General features: G+C 38.3%; 1 protein-coding gene across 1 annotated transcript in view; it reads left to right on the top strand.

Annotated features, from left to right (window-relative positions):
- Positions 1–21,653, top strand: part of HMCN1 (hemicentin 1) — a 412,067-nt gene that overhangs the window by 379,538 nt on the left and 10,876 nt on the right. Inside the window, exons 95-104 of the mRNA XM_066361732.1 lie at positions 503–640; positions 1,662–1,783; positions 2,518–2,755; positions 9,443–9,505; positions 10,507–10,626; positions 11,805–11,939; positions 14,074–14,187; positions 14,755–14,880; positions 15,937–16,065; positions 18,514–18,864. Coding sequence (XP_066217829.1) covers positions 503–640; positions 1,662–1,783; positions 2,518–2,755; positions 9,443–9,505; positions 10,507–10,626; positions 11,805–11,939; positions 14,074–14,187; positions 14,755–14,880; positions 15,937–16,065; positions 18,514–18,864 — 1,536 coding nt within the window. The remainder of the gene's footprint in view (positions 1–502; positions 641–1,661; positions 1,784–2,517; positions 2,756–9,442; positions 9,506–10,506; positions 10,627–11,804; positions 11,940–14,073; positions 14,188–14,754; positions 14,881–15,936; positions 16,066–18,513; positions 18,865–21,653) is intronic.

A 21,653-nucleotide genomic window follows, 5' to 3' on the forward strand; every position in this document is an offset into this window, starting at 1 on the left:
GGGAGGCAGAGACAGACTTCCACATGTGCCCCAACTGGGATCCAACCAGCAAGCCCACTAGGAGGTGATGCTCTCCCCATCTGGGGCACTGCTCTGTTGCTCAGCAACTGAGCTCTTCTTAGTATGTGAGGTGGAGGTTGTGGAGCTATCCTCAGAGCCCAGGGCCAACTTGCTCCAATCGAGCCATGGCTGCAGGAGGAGAAGAGAGAGAGAGAGAAGCAAAAAGGGAGGGGTGGAGAAGCAGATGAGCACTTCTCCTGTGTGCTCTGACTGGGAATCGAACCCGGGACATCCACACACCAGGCTGATGCTCTACCACTGAACCAACTGGCCAGGGCCACATTGGTCAACTCTTAATGGTGTAGGAGATACTGGTATTTATTTTATTGTTATTCAAGATTATTTAGGGTTCATCCTTATGAATAATACACCATGGAGACAGTAATAACAGTGAGCTGTAAATATTTTGCTTTGTCATCTCATTTATCCTTTTTTTCTTTAGGTCCAGCAATGAGAAAGATAGTTTCTATTTTAAATCCCATCTATTGGACAACAGCAAAGGAAATTGGAGAAGCGGTCAATGGCTTTACCCTCACTAATGCAGTCTTCAAGAGAGAAACCCAAGTGGAATTTGCAACTGGTTAGTGCCAGCTGAACTTAATATTCTCTTCCTATAAAATATACGATCACCTTAAAAGTTGGTGGTTAAGAAAAATACATTCTATGTTCCCACAGAGAATAATTTCAAAGGTTTTGAAACAATCTTATCATAAACGATATAAAAGCAATTTTATATTTCCCTGTAAAGTTTTACTGACAAGGGTCTCTATGAGGCCATGTGTTTTCAAACAGTACTGCGATTTTTATTCCCCAGAACTTTTTTTACTGTATTTTTTATATCTTTTCTTCTTAAATCCTTACAAAAAGTTTTAAAGGCCAAACAGAACAGGAAAATGAGTCATTGCTATTTATTAATTAAAGGCTTTTGTCTAAGATCCTGAGATTCAATTAAGAATACCTTACAGGGATTCTTTATCAAAAAAAAATGAAAAGAAAAACCATTAAATCTAAATGCTTCTTGCGTTATCCTTAGTGTTAATGAATATGCATTAGCTATTCATGGCTCTTTCCATGCAGGTTCATTTCAAGCCTTATCAAAAGTGGTCACATGGCAGTGATCTATAAGGAGGAAAGATTGAAGGAGGTTGTCGCTTTAATCATCTCAGACATGGGTCTGTCATAACCGCCCACTTACTAAGATGCCCCTTTGCTACTTCTGCAAACATCAGAAGGAGCATAGCTCTGTGGCCAGACTTGTGGCTATTGCCAGTTCACCTGGTGAGGCTGTCTGCCCTTCTCACAAGCAGCCTGTTTTGTAGAACCATCTTGCTTGCGACTTTAAAGTGTGGAATCCTTCACACAAGCATATTCTACATTTTTTACCACCTAAAAAGAGATTTTAGAACAAACTTAATTCACTAAGCCTAACTTTAATTTGTGGCCTAAGTACTAATTTAATTAATTCTGTTATTGTCTTGTCTATATTTATTCAAGCTCTAAGTAAAAGCACATAGTTGAACTGGAATATAAGGTAAATCTGTTCTGCACTTACGCAAACCACGTAGTTTTCGCTGTTAAAATGAACGCATTGTAACCCTCAGGAGAAATCTTGCGGATGACTCATATTGCCCGGGGTTTGGATTCCGATGGTGCTTTGCTGCTAGATATTGTCGTGAGCGGCTACGTCCTGCAGCTGCACTCACCTGCTGAAGTCGCTGTAAAGGTAAACTGTCAGAATCACTTGCCTTCACTGTTTATTGGAGTAATGGTAACAGGAGGAGTCATAGAAAGAGCTCAAAGAGCTTGTGTAGTTTCCCTTGTTTGCTTTAGGGAGTAAATGCCTATGACACCAAGGTTAGAAATGGCTCTAAATTTGTTTATAACAGCCAAAACATGGAAACAACCTAAGTGTCCATGGGATGAATGGATAGAGAAGATGATCGATAGATAGATAGCCAATGGTTCCCCAATAAATTTAATTTTAAAAAATCTTCAGGGACAGGTCTTTTCAAACTCTTGAGTGGTTATTATTTTGCGTATCAGGACCAAGATCACTGACTGCTAGGTTGATTTAAGCCATTGGCTTAATTTTCTACGAAGAGAATAGCAATTCTTGCATGAAAGTTTTTGTGTATTGTCCATAAAAGTTTCTGAAATTAAAGGTTTAAAGAATAAACCTTCATATCTTTTCTCTACTCTTGACCTACAACTTTGAGTCCTAACTTATTAAACATTAATTTATAACAGTGAAATCATGAAACTAATGTTATAATTAAAAGGTTCAAATTTTATTCCTGAACATGACTGTACAACTACAATTTTATTTAGAATTAAAGGAATATAGCCTCTAAGCCTATTTTTTTTCCTCATTCTGTATCTCATAGTGCCATCAAAGAAAATAAATAAATAAAAAAGGATGAGCTATGCTGATTCTCAAAGCCATATTGTTCTCCTTAGGATTACACAGAGGATTACGTTCAGACAGGTCCTGGGCAGCTGTATGCCTACTCGACCCGGCTCTTCACCATTGATGGCATTGGCGTCCCGTATACATGGAACCACACCGTTTTCTATGATCAGGCGCGGGGAAGAATGCCTTTCTTGGTAGAAACACTTCATGCCTCCTCCGTGGAATCTGACTACAACCAATTAGAAGAAACATTGGGTTTTAAAATTCATGCTTCAATTTCCAAAGGTAAGTAGGATTAAGGGGAAATCCAAATCTTTCTAAAAGGGTAAAAGACTTGCATTGATTCCCTTCAAAATAAGGATAGTAAGTCATAGACCATACACAATCACATCAGGTTTATCGTGTGTGTTGTTTGTGTTTTGTGTGGTGAAGCCAGTCTAAGGGGAGTTCTAATACATTAGTTTTACTAATATGCTTCTTCATATAGCAAACATAGAGTTGTTATTCTCTTCTAAATGCACAGAAAAGTTTAAAAAAGTTATACTCTGTCACAGTGGTTTTCCTTTGGGCAATAAAATCCATTTTTTCTTATTCTGAATTTTATATTTTGTCAAGGAACTTTTTAAATTCCTGTAATGGAATATCAAGGTATATCTTAAACCTAAACTAGTCCAAAAAATGCTTCCATGTTTTAAAAAGCGGTGCAAAAAGGATCAGGATTGCAATGGTCATTTTTTACTCCTGGAAGTTATAGTTTTTGAACTGCTTTCCACTTTCCAAGCGTAGTTCTACAACCCCTGATCTCAGCAGTCACCCTATGCTGTGTTGTTCTTTGATGTGTCTATACCCTGGGGTTTCGTTTTCATCTAAAGGGGCACGCAACAATTAGCATACCATATTCCATGGGGTTTTGGTGATAGGAGATACTTTCACATAGTTATGTTGACATGAACTGTTTGACTTTAACTTTGAACTTTAGGCTCCCATGAGTAAACTTAAAATGATTCATATTGGCCTTGTGAATGGATGTTTTGCTCCATGCTGGCTTCCCTAAAATAGATCCAAGTAGATTTTAAACAGCATCATTTTGTTTATCTTGCTCAGAAGATACACTAAAATTTTATTTTTACCATTCACTCTAGTTTTCATCAGGTGTGCATGTGACTGTTTTCTTCTTCAGTTATAACCGCTTTATTAAATTTGAGATTATTGTCATCTGAGAGTTTGTGTTCATATTTTTTGATAATCACCAATTTATAAAGCCTCATAGCCAGTGGAGCCCAAAACCTCACACCACCTCCACCCACATATCACCACTAACACCTCATTTTACTATTGTTATGCATGATCGGGTCACTTGGACAAAAGGAAAGAGCCATTGGAATAAAGAGGAATGTTCTCTCTTCCCCAACAATGCCTTCTCTTCAAATCGAATCTCTGTTTCTACTTCTTCTAGTAATCCATATAGTTTGGAAAAGACAACTTAGAACAACAGGCTTTAGTTAAAAATAAGTTTATACCATCTGGTACTAGAGGAATTAAGATGATTTTTGAAAAGTTGTGTACGGTTTCTACCCAGTTATGCAAATCCTTTAAGCCTGAAATGACTTAAAGGTCTTTGTGCTACCTGTAGGGGTGTTGCTGGGGCATTTGGGTCCCACTATATGACATTTAAAACCCCTTACTATCCTTAGATACTATGATCATATGAATTTCACTGATATGTGTGCCAATTTGCTTGTTGACATTGTTCCTGAGAATTGAGTTGTGTACCCGCAATTTCTTTCTAAGTGACCACCAGGGGGCAAGCTTGCCTTCTTGGTTCCTTACCCAGAACATTTCTCTTCTATGTTGGCTCTAGACTACAGTTATGGTTAAAGTGCAATTAGAATCGTAGAGTTTGAGGAAGGTTCAGATTTATAAGCACAAAGATTTTGCTTTAGCTAGACCAGGGGTAGTCAACCTTTTTATACCTACTGCCCACTTTTGTATCTCTGTTAGTAGTAAAATTTTCTAACTGCCCACTGGTTCCACAGTAATGGTGATTTATAAAGTAAGGAAGTAACTTTACTTTATAAAAATTTATAAAGCAGAGTTACAGCAAGTTAAAGCATATAATAATAATTACTTACCAAGTACTTTATGTCGGATTTTCGCTGTTTGGCAGAATAAATCTTTATAAAACAACATACTATAGTTAAATCTATCTCTTTATTTATACTTTGGTTGTTCCGCTACCACCCACCATGAAAGCTGGAATTAGTGGGCGGTAGGGACCAGGTTGACTACCACTAAGCTAGACTAAGGCAGGGCCAGGAAGTTAGTGTTTTTAACAATGTCTAAGTGATTCCAATGTATCTGGTTGGCATAGTGGCATTTGGAAACTACTAGTCAAGACCACTCACCATATAAATAAATATAATTTTTTAAAATTTATCTTTAAGCCCTGGCCGGTTGGCTCAGCAGTAGAGCGTCAGTCTGGCGTGCGGGGGGACCCGGGTTCGATTCCCGGCCAGGGCACATAGGAGAAGCACCCATTTGCTTCTCCACCCCGCCCCCCTCTTTCCTCTCTGTCTCTCTCTTCCCCTCCTGCAGCCAAGGCTCCATTGGAGCAAAGATGGCCCGGGCGCTGGGGATGGCTCCTTGGCCTCTGCCCCAGGCGCTAGAGTGGCTCTGGTCGCTGCAGAGCGACGCCCGGGAGGGGCAGAGCATCGCCCCCTGGTGGGCAGAGCGTCGCCCCTGGTGGGTGTGCCAGGTGGATCCCGGTCGGGCGCATGTGGGAGTCTGTCTGACTGTCTCTCCCCGTTTCCAGCTTCAGAAAAATACAAAAAAAATAAATAAATAAAAAAATAAAAATAAAAAAATTTATCTTTAAAATAAAATTTATTTTTTAATATAATTATAAAAGATGTTTAATTTTACAAGTTAAAGAAAAAAAGAGGTCAGAAATAATAAAGGGGAAGATAAATTTAACTACAAATAAATTTTTATAAACTTCTCCATGGAAGAAGAAAAAAACAAAATAAAGAAAGAAAAATATACACCAAGAAAAAAATAATCTGCGTTATAGATTATGGAAAACTATGAATAGCCTTCATATATACAAGGCTTTTAAAAATCAATAAGGAAAAGGCAAACACTCCAATAGTAAAAGACATAAAGGCTATGAACAAGAAATGCACAAAGGAAGAAACAATCATGACGAAGTGAATGTGAAAAATTACTTGACTTGGTCAATGAGCAGAGAGATGCACACTGAAACAAGGAGGCACTGTTCTTTCCCTTAGCGTTCAGAGGTGATAAACACAATGCGCTCAGTACTGGAGAGGTACAAGAAAATGAACACCACCTGTACACTGCCGGCAGAAGTTGTCACTTTAATATTTCTGGAGAGCAGTGTGTATCAGTGGCCTTTCCAATCTTCCCATCTTTTTTAAGTTATCTCATTCTAGGAGTCTGCCCTAAGAAAAACACAAAAATGGCCAATAGTAAATGTGCTGGTAGTGAGAAGTAGGTTTGTAAATGATGGCACTGCTGTATGATAAACTTTTTTTTTTTTTTTTTGCAAGAGAGAGACAAAAAGAGAGAGGGACAGACAGACAGGAGGGAAAGAGATGAGAAGCATCAATTTTTCGTTCTAGTAACTTAGCTGTTCATTGATTGCTTTCTCATACCTGCCTTGAACTGGGAGCTATAGCAGAGCGAGTGACTCCTTGCTCAAGGTGACCATAGGCTCAAGCCAGCGACCTTGGACTTTAAGCCAGCAACTTTGGGGTCAAGCCAGCAACCGTGGGGTTATGTCTATGATCCCACGCTCAAGTCAGCAACCCTACACTCAAACCATTGACCTCAAGGATTTGAACCTGGGTCCTCTGTGTCCCAGTCTGGTGCTCTATCCACTGTACCACCACCTAGTCAGGCTATGATAAATTCTTAAGCAGTTATTAAAATAATTTTAAAAGAATATTTAGCTCACTTATTCATTTGAAAGTATTTTTGAATGCTCATCATGTACCTGACACTGTTCTATGTATTGAAAGTATAAGTGTGCACAAGTGACAAAGGATAATGTGACAACATAATGAGAATTGGAAAGTATGATGATCACATGACCACAATATGATCCCAGCCTGGGTTGCCCAAACCACAGTGATTATAAGAAAACCTTTATACTGGTTAAAAACACAGCTTCCAAGGTCTTCCTTGGCAGTTCTGACTGGGATATGAACAAGAGCCCTAGATTTTTAGTAAGCTCTCCCAGAGATTTTAACATCAGTAAAATTTGGCAATTATTCTGCAGAGTGGAAGATTCTAACTTAACTTTGGAAAGGTATACTTATAAAAGTGACTAGAGGGAAAAGCATCAAAATGTTGGCAGTAGCTTATTCCAAGTGACAAGATTACAGGGAATTTTATACTTTTCAGAGCTTCTACAATTACCTATAACACAAACAAATATTTTGCTTTGTCCCTATAATATGGTGAAGTGAAAATCATAAGTAATATAATTTAACTTAACCTACTCGATAACAAAGAATAAATAAAAGAAAAATAGTTTATAACATAATATGATGTATTTCAATATAAAAACCTTTAGACATTAACACAATGCAAGATAAGAGAGAAGTGTTCTTGTGACTGAACCTATAATAGAAAGTCATGGTGTGATTTTAAAATATATAAAATAATTCTTGGTTATGTTCTGAATAAAACAATGTATAGTCCACATCAATTTATATTATAATAGCATTAGAAAATTTATGCTGCTTGACCAGATGGTGGCACAGCAGATAAAGCATTAACCTGGGATGCTAAGGACCCAGGTTCAAAACCCCGAAGCCACTGGCTTGAGCCCAAAGATTGCTGGCTTGCAGTCCAAGGTCACTGGCTTGGACTCAAGGTTGCCTTAAGCAAGGGGTCACTGTCTCAGATGAAATCCCTGTTAAGGCATATATGAGAAAGTAGTCAATGAGCAACTAAGGTGTCACAACTAAGAATTGATGCTTCTCATCGCTCTCCCTTTTTGTCTGTGTGTGTGTGTCTTTTTCTTTTGCTAAAAAAAATATTATGGTATATGTTAGTCACATACAAAAAATGATTAATGTGTGGAAAATGGTTCCTACCCTTTGATAATTACAAACAGCTCTCTTACTTCCTTGAAAATCTTTCAGTGCAAGGGACAGATCTCCATCTTATATCATAACAGACACTGCAGTATTTGAAAACCTGCCCCAGGGTCTGCCCTTCTCACCAGATTCTAATAAGCCTCCCTATCGTTATGAAAACCAAAACATCTCCCAAAAAAACTGTGCACATGCCACTTAATAGAAGATATCTTCCCCCACTTAGAACCAAAAATCAAAAGCTACTATCCGGTAGTAACTTACTATGTTTATATGACACAGTTTTTCCACAGTTAATATTCATAACGCAGTGCCCTACACAACACACTGGTTGGGTTAAGGAATGCACAAATGTATAAGTAAAAATGAAGCATACATTATAATCACCAGCTGAGTTGTATTCTTGATTTCAGTAGTTGAAAGTCAGATTTACTGCATCTAAATTGTTGCTGGAGTTCATATTAGGTCTTTGAATTTAGGCAATTTGCATAACCTCAGTCTGTAATTCCTCATCCGAAAATTGGTTATGATAAGAAGAAGGGAGTTGTGAGGTTTAAATGAAATAAAACTGGTGAGATTCCCAGTGCGTGTGACACAGTAACCATTCTACAACCACTTAGCACTGTGCTGGAGACGTGTGTATTCCATCCATCCTATTCCTGTTCCCGTGCAGGTGCAGGGACCATGGATACTCTCAGCTCTGCTTTCTTTTCAAGGTGTTAGGCCTTCAGGTTGTGTAGAAATAGCAGATAGGACTCTATTTTTCTAGTCAAGGAAATATTTCCTCAGACTAGTGTTTCTTGCACCCTCCAAATATGTCAGCGGTTTTGAACAGTTTCATGTCCTCAGCGGGGCTCAAACAGTGTTGTACTCAGAGACTCTGCAAAGTAGGATGACTCTGAAAAATGGACCAATGCCCAGACTCCCTCTGTGAAGAGCACCTAAGGCAATAATAAAAATAATCAGTGTCATGCATTTAGATTGGAAAGAAAATCTAAGATAATTTCTATGAGTTTGACTAGGAACTGAATATACGAGATGAATTAATTCAAATTTCCCTTAAGAGAACTTTATTATACTGATGATTGACTTGTGAGCTGTGCACACAAACATTATTTTGGTAACTTGAAAGATGAGTTTCATTTGTTTTTTCAGGTCACTAATGTTTGAAAAATATTTGCTAAACTGCTTAAAAGAGTCAAGACCCTGTTACTTCCTGAGGAAAGAGATTCCCTAACTAACCTATTTACTCTTGTTAGTATGTTTTTGGTGTGTTTCTGTTTTTGTTTTGGACTCTTAACTTAATTCTATTCTATCACAATTTGTTCCTTGCTCCTTACTACATGAAAGAGGAGAACCCTTGGTCACGTACAGGGGACTCTGACCCAGAGCTCCACGTTTTAAGTGGAGGAGATCAGAGAAGATTTCTTCATTAGTTTCTATTTTTCACTAAATTAGTGAAAGTAGCTTAAAAATGGTGTTCTTACTTCCAGAGCAAGCAGGCGGTCGTGGCTGCAAGGGCAGGGCTTTGCCTCAGTTATGCCTGGCATCCACATTGATCTTGAGTCCTTCTTATCATTGAATAATTTTATTTCATTTTCTTTTGGTTAATGCAAACAGAAAATCTGTTTCCAATGGCTGCTTGCCAGCACTCTCTGGACGATGATTCATTTAGTTCTTGGTTGACACGCAGAGAAAGTTTTCCATTCCTGCTTGTTTACACCTCTGCCTTCGCTGTGCTGTGTGCTCCGTCCTTGGCGCCCCTTCCCGGGGAAGGCTGTACTGGAAGGAGACAAGGTGCTGACATTCCAACTGGCCAGTTATTTTTGCTTTTCTTTTCCTGTCATAGGAGCTCGCAGTAATCAGTGCCCCTCCGGGTTTGCCTTGGACTCAGTTGGACCCTTTTGTGCTGGTAAGTATAGGAATAAATAATGCATTTTGGTTTATGTTGAAATGTTAATAATGGATACCATTTAATGGATGTCTGTTGTCATTTTGCTAGAAATTTAATCATCACAAGAGTCTTACCCATGTCCCTTTTACAGCTGAAGAAACTGAGTGCCTAATGTCACTGAGCTTTCAAGCAGCAGGGCTGGATTTGAACTTGAGACACAAAGCCTGTGCTCTTTCCCTTTGTCCGAATCGTGTGTGTCAGGGATCACAGTGAAGTACGGAGGTGGAGCGAGCCCAGGGGTCACACTGAACTCTGTGTGACCGCTTACTTGCCATGGCTATGTAACAGTAATAATTCAACTCCAAGTCACCTAAGCCTAGAATTGCGCAATCATAGGATAGGGTGGGACTGCGGGCCCAAGACTAATGACTAACCCAGCCTTGTCTCATCCAAGCACCAGCATAGGACAGTCACAGAGAAGTAAACAGCTGAGTCAATGGCTCGGGAGCTCGAGTTGCATACACCATGCCTTCCTTTCACTGGTAGGCGATGTAGTGCAGTGTGCTGGTTAAAGGTGGTCTTGAGATATTATACTGCCCAGGTTCAAGTTCCAGTAATGACCTCTGTAACCTTGGGCAATTTACTTCACCTCGCTGTTCCTCCGTTTTATCATGCAAATGAAGATACTAATAAAAATACTTACCGTACCTCCTAGGTTGTGAGTGATGAGCTCAGGTCTGTAAGAAGAGGTTAGATCCGGTAAATGGTTGTTAGATGAATGGTTGTTATATCTTAGTTATCATCGTCATTGTTTTAGAATTCATCTAAACATCTGTGCACTGTCAAGGATAATTTGGGGACCCAGAATTAATACTTATTCAGCATTTCCATTTTGTGGCACTTAGAGCATTTTTCGTTACATATGACTCCATTCATTGGCTTCCCTGAGCACCAACTTGAGTGACTTCTAGAAAGGAGGGGGCTTAGGTACTAATCGAGCCCTTTGTTTCTTCTTTCAGATGAAGACGAGTGTGCAACAGGGAAGCCCTGCTCCCATATCTGCCACAATGCCGTGGGGACCTATTACTGTTCCTGCCCAAAAGGCCTCACCATAGCTGCTGATGGAAGGACTTGTCAAGGTATCTGCTCACAAAGCTAAGTGTGACGGACAGAGTTCAGCAATGGTCGTGACAACCCCAACCTGGGAAATGTGTGGTGGACCAAGGCTCTTCTGTTCTACTTCTTTCTGTCCCATTTGGCAACAGACAGAAAAGAGCTTCATGAGGCTGAGAAAGTAAGAAAGGGTTGACCGCGCTGTGCGCACAGCGCCTCCACCCCGGCCACTTCGTACGGGTCCCCACGGTTGCTCCCTCGGGGCCCACGGCGCCGTGAGGAGAGGCGCAGCACTGCTATGGTACTCACTTTACAGTGAGAAAACCAGGGAAGGGCGTATAAAGAATTTAAGTGAATGGCACAATCCTAGCAGCACTTTGGGGACATTAACAAAAGAACGTTTTCCTATTAGACACTAGGTATGCTTTAAAGTTAAAACTGTGTAAGAATATAGCTTTGTAATTAAAATGGATGAAAAGAGAAAAGGGTTTCTGCCTCTCTGCCCAAGGAGGTCCCCTTGTAAATGTGACAAACTATAGAAATGATCCCTGAAAATATAGTCTTACCCCCTTGTAAATGGGAAAGAGAGAGGGGAGGGTGGAGAAGGGGAGAGGAGTAACTTTTATGGAATATCCAGTAGGGATTGAGCAGCACCTTATATACACTATTTTCTTTTATTTGTAAAAAATGTTTATGTATTGATTTTTAGAGAGAGAAAGAAAGGGAGACAGAGCAAGAGAGAACGATAGACAAGCATTGACTTGTTGTTTCACATATTTATGCATGCATTCGTTGGTTAATTCTTGTATGTGCCCTGACCAGGAATCAAACCCACAAACTAAACATGTTGGGACAATACTGTAACAACTGAGATACATGGCCAGGGCTTATTGAGAAACAGATATGATTATCCTTATTTTGCCAATGAGAAAAATGTAATCTCAGAAAGGAGAAGTACCTTTTTTAAAGCCCCCTCATTTACAGGTGGTCCAGTGGTTGGGTTGGTCTGTGAAGATACCACACTATGCTGCTGTGAGTTTGTCAGCCATCTAACCCACCTGAAATGACTCAACCAAAAACATCAGCCTTTTTGCTCTTGTCTGTTTTCTGAATGCTGTGGCTTGCTTTTCTTACCCCATTTCCCAGCAGGTTCTTAGCTTGGTTTCTTCAGCTCACCTTGGTTGAATGACTCACTGTGTTGCAGATATTGATGAGTGTGCTTTGGGTGGACACACCTGCCATGCTGCTCAGGACTGTGACAATACCATTGGATCCTATCGCTGTGTGGTCCGCTGTGGAACTGGCTTTCGAAGAACCTCTGATGGGCTGAGTTGTCAAGGTATAAAAATGGAGGCTCTTGCTTTATCTTGTCATACTAAGAATTACGCCTCTCTCCTTTTTGAATCATTTAAAATAAACTCTTTTATAGATTGAGCTTCCTGCTGAGGTCTTTAGATGTCATATTCCATGGCTATTTCAAATATTTGCAGCACAGTGGTTTTGAATAATAACACTTGCTTGTTATATTTGACAGAGGAAATTATACAGCATGATCTACTAGAATCTACTTTATAAAATTCCATTGCATAAGACTACAAGAATATTTATTGCAGGACTTTTTTTATACACTTGATTTTTTTTTTTAGAGCAGTTTTAGGTTCACAACAAAATTGAGTGAAAGATAAAGATATTCCCCATTTACCCCCTACCCCAACCTCAGGCCTGGCCTCCCCCACTGTCAGCATCCTGCACCTGAGGGATACAGTTTTACCAAGGATTAACCTATATTGACACAGCATTATTACCAAAGTCCACAGTTTACATTAGGAGTCACGGTGTTATACATTCCATGGGCTTCCTCCCTGTCTTTTCATGACTTAAAAGCTCATTTCTTTTTAGTGCGGAATAATATCCCTTGTCTGGAAGTACCATGGTCTGTTTGTCCATTCACCTACTGAAGGACATCTTGGCTGCTTCTGAGTTTTAGAAATTATGAATAAAGCTGCTATCAGGATTTTTCATGGGGGCAGAAACAGGGCCTACAAAACTGAATGCCTATGTGAATTAATTATGGTACGTGCACAAAACAAACCATTGTGCGGCTATTATAAAGAGTAGAATGGAGCTCAGTTATTTGGCTTAAAGGAGCCTCCATGAGGTGATGTGGACTGAGAACACCAAGATGTAGGGAAGTATCTGTAACTTGTGTAGAAAAGATTATATGACTAGTAAACAATCAATAACAAAGAAAGAAAGAATGGATTTATATATTTAGATAGAGATCCATAGGTGTACATGGAAAAGATGTTATTATTTACACTAGAGTATGCAGGCTGGTTTTGGTGGGCAAGGAAGTACAAAAGGATAAGGGAGTCCACGCAAAAGAGGGAAAAGCACATGAAAAAAATCTAAAGTATATGATCACATTTCTGTAGTTATATTAACATGTGAAGATTTTGAAAGATTGCACTAGAAATTCTCAAGTAGAAATCAGGTACAAAGTAAGACATTGGCAGTCTCAAGTTTGGGAAGGCAAGGTGAGGACAGGAAGAGCCTAAACACAGTCATTGTTGTTTTGAAGAGTTTGGAATAAAATGATGGAGAAGTCTAGAAGTTTGAAATGAGGATAGGCCTAAGAAAAGGATTTTGTTAGGATAGGAAGAATTTGGTTCTGTTTCTAGGGTTATAGGAAAGGTGACAGTGAGGAGAAGGCCTTTAAAAGGACACAAGAGGAGGGAGTTTTCAATGGGCCGCACCCCCTCGTCCCGGTGGAGAAGGAGGAAGTAGGCTGCAGAGCTCGCACACTGAAACAGGGGACTTGCTGGAATGGGGGAAGAGTTCTCTCTTCCTCGGCGACTGGAAGGAAGGAGAGAGGAGAAGGGACAAAAAACAGGCAGTATACACGAGCTTGGGGCGTTCATCCTGCACTTTTTCTTATCCCACTGTGATTCAGATGGTGTTTGGGAGGGTTATTTGGCAATAACCACAGACAGAGCTATGCACAAGGCGCTACTGCCAATGAGGCACAAGGTGATAAAGACCAGCCTCAGACTAATAGCAGCACAAATGGGGCCGAAAGGTCAATTGCAAAATATCTTGCAGAAGACCTTAGCTTTCATTTATTTTGTCCTATCTTCATATTCCAGTCTGTCAGTAACATTCCAGGGCCGAAACTTCCTGGAAACAGGAGTGGGAGCCATGTGGTAAAGTACTTAAAAGTAGAGGTGTGTTGTGTCAACATAGTTGTGAGTCACTAGCAACTGTCTATCTCTGAGGAGTAGTGAAGAGAGATACTGTCTCGAGCAATTCATTCTATCAATTATCTAGCAAATGATATGAGAGCAATTATATTAAATGAGCTTTAGGGAAGATCTTAAATGTGATAATTATCAACGATTATTCAAATATTAAACATTTGAGGTAATTAATCCAGTTTCCTAACAGAATGTAATGAGAGTTTTGTTATTGAACAGATATTAACGAATGTCAGGAGTCCAGTCCCTGCCACCACCGCTGTTTCAATGCCGTAGGAAGTTTTCACTGTGGGTGTGAGCCCGGCTATCAGCTCAAAGGCAGGAAATGCGTTGGTAAGAAAGGGCTTTGACTCCAAAAGTGTAACATCTTTGTAACTTCTTAAGGCTATCTGATCCAGTTCACATGCTGTGCCCTGACCCTGACTTACAGAGAGAATACCTACCATGCATCACATATCTGATCCATATAAAAACAAACGGGAGCAAATGTTATATTTTATATTTTACAGGTTTTACTTTCTAATCACATAACCATTTTTTAAACACTTCCCCTATTATATATATTTACCAATTCTTTTTCACAGAAATATAATACATATATAATATATACATATATAATATATATAAAGTTATATAAGATATGTACATTTTATTTTTCTAGGAGGAAGAAATGGTTGGTATGGCTACCAGCTCTGTGAAGTGTTTTCTGTTTTTATTATTGTTTTAAAATTAAGCGGGTTACCTACCTCATTGGATTTAAAAGCTTTAACTTTACATGATGAGTTTACAATCAACATCTCTATTAGTTTATACCATCCTTAAATTCCAAAAGTATAATTTCTATGGAAACGTTGCAGAAATCATCTTCTCAATCTGCACCCCCTTTGTTCTTTTATGAAGACGTGAATGAATGTCGCCAGAGCGTGTGCCGACCAGACCAGCACTGTGAGAACACCCGTGGGGGCTACAAGTGCATTGACCTCTGTCCGAACGGAATGACCAAGGCGGAAAACGGGTCCTGCATTGGTGAGTGCCTGGCCATTTCAGTGACTGAGAGCCATTTACCATTGACAAGCTAAGGAAGGTATCCATTTTTAAAATCAATGATGAGAGTGAATTTCTTCTAATAAGGAAAGATTTCTTTTTCCATAGGTTTTTTTTTTATTTCCAATGTCTAGTATGTGTCTTGGATTTGTTTCAAAATAATACAAGAGTAAGGGGAGGGCGTAGATATACATGAAGGAACCCTGATCTTCCGTTGGTACTTGCTGAGGTCTGTGGATGTTTAGCATACTGTTTTTTAAAAAAAAAACTTGGAAGTTGGACTATGAGATTCCTGACTCTTTCAGCTCTATGGATATAGGCAAATATTGTTCTTAATACCTAAGAATGGTATAGTCCGAATATATAGGCCGTTATGTGCAATTATAAATATTTTTAAGACAGTTAACTCTAATTATATATAAGATTAATTAGAAATGAGATGAGCTGAAAGATCAGAGGACTGTTTGAGAAGGTGCAGCAAAAATACAGCTTAGTGGACAGGAAAGTGGGGCTCTCTGGATTTGATTGAGGAAAGTAAAGTCACCCAATCCTGAAAACTGAGGGGGTAAGTTAAAAATAATTCTGATGTTTGCAGCCTGCTCAACTGAGGAGAAAGAATTCTGTGACCATAAATAAGGGAGTAATGATAAGAGATTGGGGACATGTTGAGTTTGAAGTGATGACTAGCCAGAGCTAGAAACATGGAACTGCAGGTAAGAAGCAATGTAATACTGTTGCTCTACATATACATCAACAAGCTCACGAGACGCACTAATATAAATGGCCAAAGGAAGAGAAGGGGAAAGAAAAAAAAAAGCTGAGAATAGAAGTCTTTCCATAAAGAGCAAGGAGCAAGAAGAGGAAGAGTAACCATTTTAATAAGTGGCAGAGCTAAGATTTGAACCCAGGTTTTCTGACTCCAGGTCTCAACCACATGGTGAGAAATACAACCTTGGGCAATTCTAAAGAATGTTCACTTGAAATATTAGGTTTTGAAAGAGGAAATGTTACTACTTTTTATTGCCTCCATGTCTGTAGATATTGATGAGTGTAAAGATGGGACCCATCAGTGCAGATATAACCAGATTTGTGAGAATACAAGAGGCAGCTATCGTTGTATATGTCCGAGAGGTTACCGGTCTCAAGGAGTGGGAAGACCCTGTATGGGTAAGTTCACAGGAACTCGTATTGAGTAGTCAAGTTACTCCTATGGTTACTGAGCCTTACCAGCTTGAGTAAGATCACTCTCTATCCTCAAATGCTTTCTCGCTATAGTTAGATTTGGAAATTGGTTTAAGTAACTCAGAACATAATTTGAATAACAATTGACTCTTGAACAACATGGGTTTGAACTGCACAGGTCCACTTATATGTGGATTTGTTTTCAATAACTATGTATGGTGTCAGATGGGTATGTGATTTATCAGGATGATCACTTAGTAAGGTATATAATGTCTAATCACTGGGGTGGGGTACACATGTGAAAATAACATAATATGGTATGTCAACTGTAATTGAAGAATAAAAAGTGATTAAAAATAATAATAATAAATAAATATACAGTCAGCCCTCTGTATCCCTGGGTTTTGCATCTGTATATTCAACCAACTGAGGATTGAAAACAGCACTTTCAATCTGTAGCTGGGAATTTGTGATGTGGAGGGTTATAGGCATGCTCTCTGCCATTTTATATAAGAGACTTGAACATCCATGGATTTTGGTAGCCACAAGGTCTTCTAAACCAATCTTCCTGCAGATACCAAAGAATAATTGAGTTTTGTGGGAGTCAAAAGTTATACACAGGTTTTTGGCTGCATGGGGTTGGCATCCCAAACCACCACGTTGTTCAAGGGTCAACTGTGTGTCCAAGAGACTTCATGTTGTATTCAATTTCCTCTAACTTCAAGTAATAATAATAATTATGGAGTGCTTACTGTACTCCAAATATGATTACACATATCCAAATGAAGTTCTGATAAAATTCCCATGACAATTTAATTATAAAGATGATCTCATTGATTATCATATCTTTATGCACATGGCATAAATATTTGCATAGATATATTTAATTTAAATATGGGGTATACTTGTATGTAATATGAAGGTTTAGGTATGGTGGATTAAAATGTGAACACACAATTTGATAATTATTACTTTATTTACCATATACAGTGTTTAGTGCTTATTTTATGCCATTCCCTATGCTAAGAATATCTCATTTAATTCTGCCAATTGCCTGTTCCCATCTTAGTTATACTTGAATATAAAGTAAGGCAAGTAATTGATAATGAAAAATATCTGTGAGCAGGTCACCATATGCTTCTTATTAAATTAATGCATTTATAATCAAGAAACTGACCTAGCAAATTCTATTTCTCCTCAGGATATTTAAGTGCAGCAGAAATATTGTGTGGGCTTTTAAATATTGGCTTCTGTTTGCATGCCCTGCTTTTGAAATTGGTTGCCTTGATTGTCTACTTAATTATTTATAGTAACTTCTCCTGTGAAGATTTAGTTCTGTCTTTATACAATACCTAGCATAGTACTTTGTACATAGCAAATGTTCAAAGTAATACCATTACTAGAAGAAATAAATACTAATATATAAATACTTTTAATAGCAAAAATGCATATTATTTTTGTCTCCTATTTACATATTTTAATTTATATATAATTTAACATGTTGATCGGTCATAACAGTGACCTAGCAGAGTGAAATGTGTTTATTTGTTCACTAATTTGACCTGAAGTTGAACAGCAGGCACTGGACTGGGCCATAAGTCAATGAAGACATTGGGGCCATTGTCTTACAGAGATTAAAAATGTTAATTTAAACTTTTTCCCACTAAAATAATTTTTAAAGCAAAACATTCTACTTCTATTTTACTTACTTTTTTTATGTCACTTTGATAATGCATTAAGGAATTTGGTTTTGATCTCTGGTTTTTATACAGCTGTCCCATTGACAAGAAAAGTCACAGAGAATGCTCTGTGTTGACTTTAGAATAGAAAGAAAAAATAACTTTTTAAAATTGTATAGACTTTATACATTTATAGCTTAGTGAGAAATTATTCTATCTTCATGTCCTTTTTATATTTTTGTAAAAAGTGTAATTGGCTTGATTGTTAATGAATAATTATTGATTCAAAAGATTCAGAAGAAAATGTTTGTAGTTGTACCAATATTCTGGCATCTGAAACATATAAATGTATGAAAAATGACTAGTATTGACTAGTGGTCAATACTATGATTAAATGTCAACTACTAATGTGACTGTTCTTTCCTCCACCAACAAAATTAAGGTCTAAATTAGCTTTTGAACTCTAGCTTTTCTGAATTTATGACCACATTTTTCATATGATCCTTAATATTCCTACTGTGCATGGGAAGCAGTCTTCAGGGAAAGTCACAAAATCTTTCTGTAGATTCATAACTGAATGATTAAAGCTTTCTCAGAAGTTCACAACAGTTGAGAAATGACTGTATTTCTGGCTTTGGAGGGTAACATAATGTCTTCTGTTTGTTTCACAGACTGATTCTTTATTCCTGTGTTTTGTGTGTGTGTATGTATTTTATTTTTTTTCTCTTTTTTATGTATCATGGCACACGAGCAGACATTAATGAGTGTGAACAAGTGCCTAAGCCTTGTGCATATCAGTGCTTCAACACCCCCGGCAGCTTCAAGTGTATCTGTCCACCAGGACAACATTTATTAGGGGACGGGAAATCTTGCGCTGGATTGGAGAGGCTGCCCAGTTATGGCACTCAGTACAATAGCTATAACCTTGCTCGGTTCTCCCCCGTGAGAAACAACTATCAACCTCAACAGCATTACAGACAGTACTCACATCTCTACAGCTCCTACTCAGAGTATAGAAACAGCAGAACATCTCTCTCCAGGACTAGAAGGACTATTAGGAAAACTTGCCCGGAAGGCTCTGAGGCAAGCCATGACACATGTGTAGGTAAATGTCAGCCATATTACATTTCCTTTCTATGGGCTCCCTGACGGGCCAGTCTCAGCATGTGTGCAACACCTGTGATAGTTTGGGTGCAGCAAACGACATCTCATCTCAAATCTGGGATGACAAAGTTTCAAGACATTTACTCTAGCACCTACAACTATTACAAATTTTATTTGAGTAAATGATGTATTTATATGTGTGCATTCTAATAACTTGCTGTTTTATATTGACAATTCTTTGGGCACCCTGAAAGTGGTACTAAATCTAATGCTATGTAGTAATAAGTTTCAGTGGCATCCAAAATACGGTTTTTAAAAGGAGAATATGCATACTGCCACATAGTTTGATACCATAATTATGGCTATATCTGACTGATGCCAAAGCAGTGATTAAAGTGAAAGTTCAAGCTACTCAGTTAACTTGTTCTATATGACAACCAACACTGTGTTGATTGTTGTCCCACACGCCCGTGGAATTTTTCAGTTTGATTATGTTGTGTCTATATATTGCCACTGAAGACATCATGTGAGCCAGGATGAAATTAAATTGCTTCCATCACTCTAAAGAATGTGCTTTCAATATCTTTATCTAAACTCACAAGTCTGTATTTTCATTTGTTTGCGAAAGGGAAGTGAAATTTCCAGCTCAGAAATTGAGACTTTGTTTTCTGTTAAGTTGCAAGCATTACCATCTGTCATTCCATTTAAATCAGTTTCCTGTGAGTATTCCCAGCTTGCATGTCATTGAGCTATGCAGCAAGAGGATTAGCAAACAGGAATCAGCCCCGCTATTGGTTAGATGAGTAAAGAAAGCAAAGTGGAGGAGGAGGAGGGAGGCAAGAAGGAACGAAGAAAGAAATTCTGTTTAAATTTCAGAGACCTCATGCCAGTCTTACTTTCTTGCATTTGTCTGAAGTGTTCTACACTTTGCTTATCCTCTCCTAAATGTGCTTCCTTTTAAACTAAATATGCTTTCTGTTAAATTTTTTTTAACGTTTTAAAAATCTCTTCTCGTGCTAACATTAGTTTTTGTCATTTCTTTTTTTACCTTCTCCAAACCTGTTCTTACATCGCTATCTTTTTGGATGTACTTCCTTGGTCACTCCTGAGAAAACCAGCTTCTCATATCACCTGTACTCAGCTGGACCCTCAACCACTCTGGGTATTTAAATGTTGACCTTTTTCCTTTAGGTCCATGTTTTCCCAGGACTTTTCTGTCTAAATGTCCCTATGTACCTGAATCTTAATAGTATATGGAATCTTTTCCTGTGATCGGCTCCCTAGATCTTTGGACAGTACTAGTTTCTCTTACTCCTTAAACTTCAAACATTAATGCATTTATGAACAGTTCTCTACATTTCATCCCATATGTGAAACACTCCTCAATTACTAGACTTGTGGAATTTACTGTCCTTACTAGTACATCAACCACCACTCCTAACCTGCTCCACACCGCTCTATTGCTAATTTTTCATGCCCATAGTTTTGACCTAACCGTTTGTTAAAACTTTTCCCTATTCTTTTATTGACAGAATTAGCGTCTGACATTTTGTCTTTCACAATTTCTTCCAAATTGTCAGTCTTTATATCCTATTATCATGCCACTCTTTGCTTTCATTCTGGATACATTCTTTTCTTCTCTTCTACCTTTGTTCTTCTGCCCAGAAATCTCTGTTTATGCTGTGATAAGTGGATTAAACTACACCCATTCACACACACTATACACCATCTAGCTGACCTCTCAATCATTTGAAAGCTCAAGTCATTTTAAGAAAGTTTTCCACATTAATAGCCCAATTCTCTTTCTTTATCACTATCTATGTCCTATGGTTTCATCATAATAGAATCCTATAAATGTTTTCTGTGTCTCTGTGTTTATATTACACTAATATTTGTTTACAGGAACTAATCTTCCCCAAACCATCTACTGTTTGAGGCAGCTACTGCATCAGAGGGAGGACCAATCTTGGAGAATCTAAACTTCTTGAAATAGTTAATTACTGTATGTTTATTTCAGTTTTATTTGGAGGCAATTAAGAGGCTTGGACATTTAGAAATATTTTTTTTAAATATAGTGGGTATTTTATAGTGTTGGTACTAATAAAGAAATTTACACCAAGATTGCAGACAGCTTTGGAATTACGTGATGAGCAACTTACAGTAAACACCAAATGCCTTTAATTAGCCATCTGGGATAGATAACTTACAGAAGATTCAAGTCAACACTATGGAATCATGTTAAAGGAATTGATTCCAAAGTTCCACAGGAAAAATGACGATTGCAGTGCTTTCGAATATAGAAATCATGTTAGAATTCATACTCTGGCAAGCTGGATATTGACTGCCTGGAGTTCACCGTCACTTACACTTCTGTTATTTTAGGTCAGAGCAGATTGTAAAGGGAAAAATAAAAGTAACTCGCAGGAGTTCTGGAACGAATGCTTTGGTTAACTAAAATAGGACAAAAACACTGACAAATATTTGATGAGTGTTTATCATTAACAGGTTTTGAATCATGCAATTATATTCCAAGCATATGCACAATATGTAAAATATGCAGATTTTGCTCTGAGACATCTCCCAGTGTCCAGTCTGTCATCTCTTTGTTTCCACCTGACATGACATCTACTCCGAGTTCCTGCATATCCTCCTCATCATTCTTCCACTGGTTGGCGCGAGCTCAGGGACTGTCAGCAGATTTTAATACTAGGCAAAACGAAACACAATTGGGACAAGAAATCTGAGGCCTCCCAAAACATATCTCATGCTGAAAGCAAATAACAATTTTTA

Source organism: Saccopteryx leptura, chromosome 2, assembly GCF_036850995.1.
Source record: "Saccopteryx leptura isolate mSacLep1 chromosome 2, mSacLep1_pri_phased_curated, whole genome shotgun sequence".
Classification (NCBI taxonomy): domain Eukaryota; kingdom Metazoa; phylum Chordata; class Mammalia; order Chiroptera; family Emballonuridae; genus Saccopteryx; species Saccopteryx leptura.